Here is an 11,164-nt window from a genome sequence, read left to right as displayed (position 1 = left end):
AGCAGCAAGCAGGGAATACGTGTGCATCTAATTGGAAAGTTACTGTGGCCTTTAACATAATTGGCTGGCGGTGGGAATCATATCGTCAACTTATTCCTGCTCCTCTCTGCATTGGTGGTTGTTAGGCAAGGGGTGGGCTTATAACCTGGGGATGCAGGTTTGTTGAGGAAATAACGTGGAGACACTGGCCTTGTTGGGGGTGAGCCTAGAGACTGGAGCTAGGCTCAGATTTTGTTGGGGGGGGGGGGCATCTTGGAAACTAATGCTAGGTACCAGCCTGTTAGTTTATCTGAGTTCAAACTTAGGTCAAATTCTCTAAAATGGAGTCTGAATTTAAAAGATTTGGCCTCTCATCGGTAATAGCATTTCACTTAAGCAGTACTTTCTCATTCAGAGTTTGGCAGCAGTGATGGGTTCTTGGAGTGAAACATTCCCTGAAAGTCACAATTTCAAGTCCCTGAGTCTCTGATGGAATATTCTTGGGAGGTGGAAACACAGAAACAGGTTCATTTATGATAGCCATCACCACGCCACAAGTTACTCTCGTGTCATGAAACTTAATTCCATCACTTGAGACTCTTTTGTTAACTTCTCTTTCAGGAAATCAAAGCCAACAGGTCCACAAAATGGAGTCACAAATGAAGACCAAGGGCCTTCCAGACATCCCAGCTCCAACAGCCCAGAAAAAACCAAGAGGCTCATGGGGACAGACTCTTCCATCCCTGAAAGAGGAGACCCCTAGGGTAAGTGGGGGCCTATGTGTGTCAGCCAGCCCTGGGTCTAGGTAAGACAGGGCTACACCACAAAATCTTTGTGTTGTGAGGGATCCACCAGAGAAGAATGCTGGGATATGGGTTTAAGCCAATAGAAAGTCCTGAGTGGTCAGCTGGTTCAGTGTACTGAGTGGGTGGGTGCTCTGAATCCCAGTGGACCACTGAGCCTTTCTCCTTGTGAGTTTTGTGCATGGAAATCAAGTTCTAGGTTGATGTATTTCAGTTAATAATAGAACAGAGCCGGGCAGTGATGATGCATGCCTTTAATCCCAGCACTTGGGAGGCAGAGGCAGGCAGATTTCTGAGTTCGAGGCCAGCCTGGTCTACAGAGTGAGTTCCAGGACAGCCAGGGCTACACAGAGAAACCCTGTCTCAAAAAAACAAAAACCAAAAACAACCAAAAAAACAAAAACAAAAAAAAAGAATAATAGGTCAGAAGCAGAAACTTGGAGGAGATTGAAGGGCAGGCTGAAAGGCAAGGATAACACTTTGGTAATATGAGGCTAACAGACTTTCCCAGAACAATGGGCTTGAATGGATTAGTTCTCTGTTTTTTTTTTTTTTAATTAAATTGAATATTTTATTTATTTACATTTCAAATGTTATCTACTTTCCCAGTTTCCCCTCCAGAAACTCCCATCCCCCCTCCCCTGCTTCTATGAGAGTGTTCCCCCACCCATCCACCCACTCCCAACTCACCACTCTGGCATTCCCCTATACTGGGATATCGAGCCTTCACAGGACCTCTCCTCTCATTGATGCCAGATAAGGCCATCCTCTGCTACATATGCAGCTGGAGCCATGGATCCTTCCATGTTCATTCTTTGGTTGGTGGTTTAGTCCCTGGGAGCTCTGGGGGGGGGGGGGGTCTGGATGGATGATATTGTTCTTCCTATGGGTTACAAACCCCTTCAGCTCCTTCAGTCCTTCTGCCAACTCCTCCACTGGGGTCTCCGAGCTCAATCTGATGGTTGGCTATAAGGATCCCCTCTGTATTTGACAGGCTCTGGCAAAGCTTCTCAGAAGACAGCTATATCAGGCTCCTGTCAGCATGCACTTCTTGGCATCTGCAATAGTGTCTGGGTTTGGTGTCTGCATATGGGATGGATCCCCAGGTGGGGCAATCTCTGAATGGCCTTTCCTTCAGTCTCTGCTCCACTCTTTGTCCCTGTATTTCTTTTAGAACAGGAGCAATTCTGGGTTAAAATTTTGGAGATGAGTGGATGGCCCCATCCGTCAATCAAGGGGCCGTGCCTAACCTCTGAATATGGTCTCTATAGGTCCCATTTTCATGGTCCAGGCAGTAGTGTCTATGGGATGAGCTCTGTGGCCTGAAGGGTACTTCCATCTTGGAAATAGTTATGCAAATGTCTGGGAGTCTACTAAGGTCTGGGGCCCCGTTACATTTGTCACACCAATCCATGGTCCTGACCCTATCAGAGGTATCAGAGGGCCAGACAAAGAAACTGCTCTGCCGGCATTCAGACCTAGGGAGAGACTGGAAGAAGGATCGGCTCCTCTTGGGCAGGATGAGTCTGTTGGCAGATACAGGGCTCCCTGTCTTCACCCAAACATCTCCCAATGATGCTTGTCCCTTCCAGGTTCAAAGAAACAACAGGTGGAGTTTCAACCTGTTCTATAGTGAATGCTGTCCTTGCAGAGAGAACATTAAGGGGCCTTTTAGCCTTGAGGGGAGATTGAGTGTGGAGAGCTCCCTGGATCTCTTTGTGACTCACTCCTATTCCTTTGCTCCTCACAGGTGAAATGCAGAAACTGTGGGGCCTTCGGCCACACTGTGAGAAGCAGAAGGTGCCCCATAAAGCGTGGCCATGAACTCCTGATCCCACAGCCTCTGGGAGTCAGGAAGGAGAAAGAGAACCAGGATCCTTGCAGGCCCCAAGGGCTACAGAAACTCAGTCAAGTCACCAGACATGGGTAAGTGATGTGAGTGGGGCTGGCAGGAGGGAAGGCTCCAGCAGAGCTCGTGGGAGAGCCCCAGGTAGAGCAGAGCTCATGGAGAGAACCATGTCTTAGCTCTCCGTCCCCAAGCTGATAGGGCCAGAGAGTTAGTAAATAGTCTGCTGGCAAGTGAGTGAGTGAGTGCCTGAGTGAGTGTCTGAGTGTGAATGAGTGTGAGTGTGTAAGTGTGAGTGAGAGTATGAGTAAGTGAGTGTGAGTGATTGAGTGCGTGAGTGAGTGCGTGAGTGTGTGAGTGTGAGTGAGTGAGTATGAGTGAGTATGTAGGTGAGCGTGAGTAAATAAGTGTGAGTGAGTGTGAGTGACTGAGTGAGTGCCTGAGTGAGTGTGTGAGTGTGAGTATGAGTGAATGTGAGTGACTGAGTGAGTGTCTGAATGAGTACATGAGTGAATGAGTATCTGAGTGCGTGAGTGAGAGTGAGTGCATAAGTGAGTGTGAGTGAGTGAGTGCCTGAGTGAGTGTGAGTGAGTGTGTGAGTGTGAGTATGAGTGAATGTGAGCGAGTGTCTGAATGAGTACATGAGTGAGTGAATGAGTATCTGAGTGCATGAGTGAGTGTGAGTGAGCACATAAGTGAGTGTGAGTGAGTGACTATTTGAGACTAAAGCTGAAGTATTCCCATACCATTGTCTGTCCCACAGGTGTGATGAGCGGCAGAGGAAGGTTCCCTTCCAGAAATTTCCAGTGGGGCCACAAAGTGGGGACCAGCAGGTCAACTTGGCTGTAAGTAAAATAGATACCCTATTCCTGAAATTTCCTTCCTCTGCTCTGCCACTCACAGCTTTCCTTCTGCAGGGCCTATTTGCTCACCTCGCATCCTCTGTACACGCCAGATTTCACAAATCCTCTCTGGTGGCAATGATTTATTTGTTCAGATGGACTTGGTTTGGATGAGTGAGCGAGTCACTGCTGTAGGTCTCCTTTATGGACCAGCTCACCTGAGAGGATGGGCAGGTTCCTCCTCACTCGCCCATGGATGGTGGTCTCCAGGTCCTCCTTCCTCCTGAGGTCAGACGACAAACAGGGCCTGCTCTCCAAGCTTTCTAGTGACCTGTCCACAGCCTTTGCTGTCACCATTTTGAACTGATTATGTCTGCTGCTTCTATAAATCTGGACTTTTACTGGAGAACTCTAAGCAGCATGAGCACACCCTTTTCCACCATCCCAATCCGTTCACTGTGGATTGCTGTCTATATGCAGGCGAGGGCAGACATAAGATGACAGCCTGTGACTGGGCAGTGGAAAAGGAAGGCAGGCTGAGAGTTAGAGTACAGAGGGACAGAGGGACAGAGGAGAAGGGAAGGAGAGGAACAGATAAGATAGAATCTATAGGAGAGGAAGAGGAGCCAGAATCACACAGTCCTGGGAGCTGTAAGTATCGGGGATTTCTTAGGTAGATGATTAAATAATAAGTAGGGTGCATTTGCCCCATCTAGGGGTGTAGCTTGTGTTTATATCAATAAAGTTTTGAGTTCACTGTGCAGGCTATTTGTGGGTTGAGAATTTACTGATATAAATCTGACTGATAAGTACAAGCCTCTAGAGTTTTGATTTTACCAGGCTACAGGGATTTGTGATGGCTAACCACAGGGGGTGGATGGCTGGGAATGTGAGCAAGAGAACCTCAAGATGGGCAGTCCCTACATGGGGCTAGCCATGGAGGAGGCAGGGAGGTCACGGAGACCAGAGAGTAGCCGGTCTGGTGCTAGCATGGGATGGTGCCTTTTTTACATTTTCCACAACAGTTCACCTCAAAGATCACTGGAAGAGACAGATTCAAGGCAAGCCAATGCCTTTGCCCTTCTTCATATTCCAAGTGAGATATTTAAAATTTTCAAAACTATGCTGTAAATTATGTGGTAATTTGAATCTAACTGTTCTTCCCTGAACACAGAAGGATCATGGCCATCTTCCTAACTGTCTCTCTGACTATCCATACGTCAATATTTCCCTTCATGTACCTCTTGTCAGACCACACACACACAGACGCATGCACAGACATACACGCAAACACAGATACATTCGGATTATCAGAATAAGGTTCACTTAAACTTTGTAGGGAGACTGAAACTCTCTCCCTTCCATTTCCCAACCCACCATGCTGCAAGTTTTGGATAGCTAATGTGGGTCACCACAACCTGATGATTTCACATCAGACTGAGCTGCAAACTACCACCATAAATCCCATGAGCTCCTGGTGGTGTTCTGAAAGCCATCACTGACTTCCATGCTGACAGTGCCCAGCTGATCTCTCCCTATATCTGTCCTATCTACAGCAGCCACAGATGCCAAATATTCCTGGGAACAGGAAGTTGTCTGTGCCACCAGTCAAACCATCTCTTGGGAAGCAGATGTGCCCTAGAAAGCCTGCCCTCCAAAGCTTTGACAGCTACTGCATCTCACATTCCAGGCAGAAGGAAGGTCAGAACATGGCTGTCCCTGGTGTTGCCCAGCCAGTGTTCAGACAAGATGGAAGAAGCACAGCCTCAGGAGACCTACTGGATCAAAAGCTACAGGGTATCTCACATCAACACCCCATTGATGTCCCCAAAAGTAATACAATCACTGAACTGTTCCACAAAGAGTCAAAAGCCCAGGATCCCAATAGGAAAATGCAGTCCAGCCAGCATCCCGTCATCCACCAGGGTAGACAGAACCCCAAACTCAGCTTCTGGGCCCCAGGTAAGGAAGCTTCCTGGTGTCCCACACAGTGTAGCCAGAGCACCCTGAAGAAACAAAGAATCAACTCTACCAATGCACCAGAGAAGAGTCATTCAAGCACTGGTTCCAAGAGCACCGTGCTCAGTCAGTCTTCTCCCATTGCCAACAAACTTGGACTAAAAGGTGCAGCTGAAACAAATAAGAAAATAGCAGCCCAGGTGGCCAGCATTGACCAACAGCTACATAGCAGGACTGCTCTGGTCTTAACCAGACCCTGTACTGAGTCCCACCAGCCATCGGCTGGCCATGTTGCAGGTCAAGCCCTGAGAATGCTCTTTACCAGACAGGGTAGTAACTACTGGAGCTCCAGGTTCCTGACAGTGCCCCCACCACTTCCCATGGAGAAGCAAACAACTCCTTTGGAGAGCCCTGCCTTCCCCAAGGAAGGAGAGACAGCAGAATCCCAGGTCAAAGTGAGTGTCCTGTATGAGGATCTTCAGGTCTCTTCCTCCTCAGAGGACAGTGATGGACAATGAGCTGCCGCCTGAAGAGCAGGTGCCACCTCCCTGTTCAGACTTGCCAGATTCTTTCAGACTGATCCTCTCCTGAATTAACTAGGTAGATGACATGACTGTGTCGTGTCAGGTTACTTCCAAATGTGTCCCCCTATGGTGGGACATCCCTTTCTTCTCTTTGCAACTAGCCTCATCTCAGCATGATCTCTGGACTCTGATGTGTGCCTCTGAGAAGCACTCTGAAGAAAGGTCACCTGTCCTCTCCACTCTTGTCATCAGTGACCTCTAAATGTGTCCTTCCAGCTAGTTCAATGTTCAAAACTATCTACCAGTTGTCCTATTGTATGAGGTTTTCTACTTTCGCCAATAAAATTACCGTAGAAATTATGTCTATGCCCTCATGTTCTTGTGAAGAGTGCACAGGGTTTCTCACACTACCTATGGCCCAATAGCAATCCACAAACTCAAGTGGTGTTCAATCAATCTACTGCATCAGGTTCACCATGTTGACACTTAGACATTTTGACACTGTGCACAGGTACCTCCCACCTGTGATCTAAGACCCCTGAGAGACAGGACAGTCTGTTCTCTCCTACCTCTGTCGTGTTACTGAAGGTTTTGGCTTCTCTGACACTCAGAAATCCAGGTGACATATACCATAAGATATGAAGCCCTGGTGACTCAAGTTCAGGGTGCCCTGGTGTGAGACCCTGAAAGTTTACCCTGGGTTTGCCATTCTCCAGTTGAAACAAGAGGATATTCAACAACACAGTTACAGCAGGGCTGGATGTCACATAGCTTATGTTGGCCACATGGTAGATGAAGGCCAGAGGATTGCCTCCATTTCGGGGCTCAGCTGGCTACTTGCTGGGCTGCTAGATGTAAGTTTTTCTGATGTGAGACAATTCACTGACCCCCCCAACATGGCATCTTAAACTTAGTATCCATCCACGAGTTCAGGATATTGCAAACTTTCTACATCTGGCTTTTGTGTTAAGCGTGTTCATGACAACACCCACGGCAGTACCTGTATTTTTCTGTAATTGTGTGTTTGAGACAGGGCCTCTCAGTGACTAGAGGTTCAACAACTCAACTAAATAACAAGCTTCAGTGATCTGTATCTCTCCAGCCTACTAGCCTGGCAGAGTGCTGTTACAGCTACATCTATAGCTTTCTGTGGGTGTTGTCCACAACCAGCAGCAGCTCAGGTAACTCTGGGTATCCCCTGCTGGATCCCCTCTGGATCCATACAGGTACCACATGGAAGGAAACCCTTTTGACTCAGGCCTTGATATAAACGTCACTTTTCTTTCATTAGCTGAAGTGATGAGAGCCATACCCAAGCTTTATGAATAGATTGGGCTGAGCCCAGAGGGTTGCTTTCTCTGTTCTAACTCTCCCTAGGACTAGGCCTAGACACTTCTAGCCTTCACATAATCTAACCCTCTGCAAACCTGGACCCTGAAGGCTTCAGCTTCCAGCCTCCATCTGCTAACCTCGGCCTAGAATTTTTCAGCCTTGAGACTGTGAAATATGCTCATTCTTTCTAGCTTGTTCTCTCTGCAACCTGTCCCAGTAAAACTACTACACATCTCACCACACCCCCATTTCTCTCCCTGTCCTTCTCTTAAGTACCCTCTCTTTTCTGAACTGTTCTCATAAGAGTTGGATGTATAGACTCTCTAATTCATTCTGTCAAATATTCCTCTGGTTGGTCACTTTGCCTCTTGAACATGGCTGCTTTCAAACAACACTACTTCCTTCTACAAACTAACCTTACTTTCATTGTTAGAGGTTAAAGGTGTGTACTAAGGGTGTGTCTGTATTCCAGCCAGGTCATATTGTAATTCAGTGTGTCTGCATTCCAGCCAGATCGTATAGGCCTAGATGGTCTTTGAATGTGATCCCTTGCCAGAGCAGCCATGTTGCTGAGCTCTCAGCTTGGAAGAATCACAAGGACACCCTTATCTTCATTGAATCTAACAGCCCAGGTATTAAAGGCTGGATTATCAGATCGTGGGAACTTCAACGTCACCACTTTAATAGGAAAATGTCTCACACACTTGAAAATTAAGCAAAAGGCTCAGAAATAACATGTGCAGGTACAGCAAAAATGATAGTACAGTAGGTATTAGGGGAAATTTTTTTAGATACAAACTTAGTAGCTTTTGAGTTCACCTGACACCTCAAACTGGCCTTCAATTTGTGATCCTCCTACTTAGTCTCCCAAGAGCTGAGATTATTGGCTTGTTCACCTCAGAAGAGAGTTTAATTGAATAAATAATACTTAAAAATGTTAAAATGCAGGGAAATATAGAGGGAAATTGCCTTAAGCAAAGGAATAAATTAAGCTTTAAGAAGATCTTGCCGTTTGCTTCCTAAATCAGTCTGGAGGACATTATACTAAATGAAATAATGTAACAGCCTGTTCTGCCCCACTTTGGGGGCTTCTTTGTAATGACTCGTTCTGCCCCACGTTTGGGGGCCACTCTATCCCTCCCAAGCTGCTGCTCTGGTCCGAGGGTCAGGGTCTAGCAAGAGAGAGAGTGGGGATGGAAGGGCAAGAGACGCGAAGAATGGAGACAAGACAGAGAGTCTGTTCAAGTTCCATTTATTGAAAGGAAATCCTGGGTGTACATAAGCACAAGCAGGGGAATGCAGCTGAAGACACTTTACCACATGCGCCTTGCAGCTGGGGGCATTAAACAACAAAACAATATATGTGAGAAAAATAAGATGTGTATCAGAGTGTACTCAGCTGTTGTAGGCTGTTGAAAACAAGTCTCTTGTCAGGGTATATGGCTTGAGATGGCTGCAAAGATGATAGCCGCTTTCTGCTAGGAGTCGGCTCCCAACAAAAGACAGACATAGAAATAAAACCACCAGCATCTGGTCTTGCTGCCATGTGAAATCTCAGAAGAAATCACAGCACATATATAGAAACAGAATAAAGGCATAGTGGGGTAGTGAGGGGTGATACAAGAAGTGGATCAAAAAACAGCAAGTCGAAGATACATGGGATACATAATTCCTGATGTATAATTGTGTTGCCTTGAAGATATCTGATAAGTGCTGGAGCCAGACAGTCAGTCAATATGGAAACCATGACTGGGGTAGTGAGAATGATAATAGGAAAGGCAGAAAGAAGATGCAAGAGTCAGGTATGGGAGGGCTGTTAGTTAAAACCATGTCTGTGAGCAAGTGTAGTTTCTCAGTGCCTTTTAAAGGCAAGTAACACAAAGCATGACCAATTTGAGGAAGAAAAACAATGACCACAAATCCTTACATGGTGAGTTTATGGTATACAGTATCTATGTTTGACTAAGGCCATTGATCATAAGCAAGAAGCCAGTCAAAGATAACTCCAGAAGTGTGCCCCACAGAAAAGGTTTTGATAAGAAAGTAAAATTTGGGTGCTCTTAACTCACTACCCCCAAAGAATATATATCTCTGTGAAATGGCAGGTTTGTTCATTTTCTGTGTTTTAGCAAAAATTTCACTATGTTGACAAAAAGTTCTGGTGTTAAAAATGAAACACTAAGTCGGTCGTGGAGCTTAACAGTAGATTTAAGATGATGGGGAATGAATTCATGAACTCAAAAGGAGCTCCATTGAGATTATCCAGTCCAAAAGGCAGAAAGAAGGAAGCCAAAGAAATAAGTCTTTGGACTTTCAAGCCAACATCAACTGCAAACCCAGGAATAATATAAGTCCCAGAAAGAAAGGGCAGGCAAATAACCAAACTTGTCTGATCTTTGGTGAAAAACTATGTAAAGTCTTCCAATATCAAAGAACCCCAGCAAAATCAACAAGGAGAAACTAAAAAGACACAGAGCAAAACACATCTAGTCAAACCACCAAAAGGCAAGACCAACACAGCAGGAATCCTTCATTCCAAAGCCATTCCTAAAGCAGCAGATGAAATATTTGGTAACAGGAACCGTTGGCGAAGTCCAAAGTAAATGATGCTAACATCTTTCCAACCTGTCGGGAGCTCGCTCCTTTTCATGGGTCCCCAATCTAGGGCCTCATCTTGATCTCCAAGCTGTGACTCAGAACTGAGGATGAAAGGCTCACTGCAAGGACTGCTGGCGTGAGCCCAGGAGACACATCACCAGGATTCTGATGTGAAAATGTATGCCTGCCCTCTGAAGGCTACAGGGCCCTCCCAGTTGGGAAACAGCTAAGCAGTAAGTAACCTTAAAAATAAGTTCTAGGCTGGTATGGTGATGAAGGCCAGACATGGTTTTATTGAATTTAAAAGTATCTATATAATCACATAGTCAATTTTCTATTGTCCTTGATATATAATGCATATATAAAGACTCAATCTCAACTATTTTATTTCTTTTAAGAGCATTGAGGGTTTGTTTTTTTTTTTTTTTTTTTTTACATTTGGTTGAGCATGTACGCATATGTGTGTGTGGGTATGGACCACTGTGTGTATGTAGATGTCAGAGAACAACTTGTAGTTTTCTCTCTCCTTATGGCCTCCAGGAATCAAATACAGGTCATCAGGCCAGGCAGCAAGTGCTTTTACTCACTAAGCCACCTTACCATCCTTCCCAAAGATAATGTAGTAGTCATTTGATAGAAACTTAGAGATAACTTTCCCCTACTATTTTAATTCAAGTAACTGCTATCCATTGAGCTGCTGTTTCTTGAACATCTGCTCTATGGCAGAAACTACACTAGGCACTGTGCCTAGTGATGGCAGACAGGCAGCAGGAGGGAAGGAAGGCAGCTCTGAGTCTGAGACTGAGAGGCTGTGAGGACAGGCTGCCTAGAGAAGGCATCTCCTTACCTAAATCTGGAAGGGTCGGCTAGGTCAGTTAGTTCAGCTATCTGGGGGTGGGGGAGACTAATGGAATGGGAAGTGAAGAACTTAGCAAGTCCAGGGATTCTAGACAAAGACCCATAGAATGACACAAACAGCATCAAAATTCTAAATCAGTTATATTCACCCCACATTTTTTTTTTTTTTTACTATCTGCTGGGTTACAGAGACAGAAGGAAGATACATCCACACATAATGTCAAGTATAACAGGTAATGATAGGACACTGGCAGACAGACACAGAGAAATCCCCAGCACTTGGGAGGCAGAGGCAGGCGGATTTCTGAGTTCGAGGCCAGCCTGGTCTACAGAGTGAGTTCCAGGACAGCCCGGGCTATAAAGAGAAACCCTGCCCTGAAAAACCAAAAAGAAAGAAAGAGAGAGAGAGAGAGAGAGAGAGAG

At 45.8% G+C, this 11,164-nt stretch overlaps 1 protein-coding gene across 1 annotated transcript; it reads left to right on the top strand.

Moving 5' to 3' along the window:
* The first annotated feature begins 626 nt into the window (after window positions 1–626).
* LOC114634234 (putative protein FAM90A7P) lies at window positions 627–5,947 on the top strand. The gene is made up of 4 exons (XM_028782872.1): window positions 627–743; window positions 2,533–2,708; window positions 3,392–3,473; window positions 5,027–5,947. The coding sequence occupies exons 1-4, from the start codon at window positions 627–629 to the stop codon at window positions 5,945–5,947; spliced, it is 1,296 nt and encodes a 431-aa protein (XP_028638705.1).
* Window positions 5,948–11,164: the final 5,217 nt, after the last annotated feature.

The sequence above is a fragment of the Grammomys surdaster genome, unplaced genomic scaffold (assembly GCF_004785775.1).
Source record: "Grammomys surdaster isolate TR1022 unplaced genomic scaffold, NIH_TR_1.0 919, whole genome shotgun sequence".
Taxonomy (NCBI): domain Eukaryota; kingdom Metazoa; phylum Chordata; class Mammalia; order Rodentia; family Muridae; genus Grammomys; species Grammomys surdaster.
The sequence above is the reverse complement of the archived record's forward strand: the minus strand, read 5'-3'. Positions and strand labels throughout refer to the sequence as shown.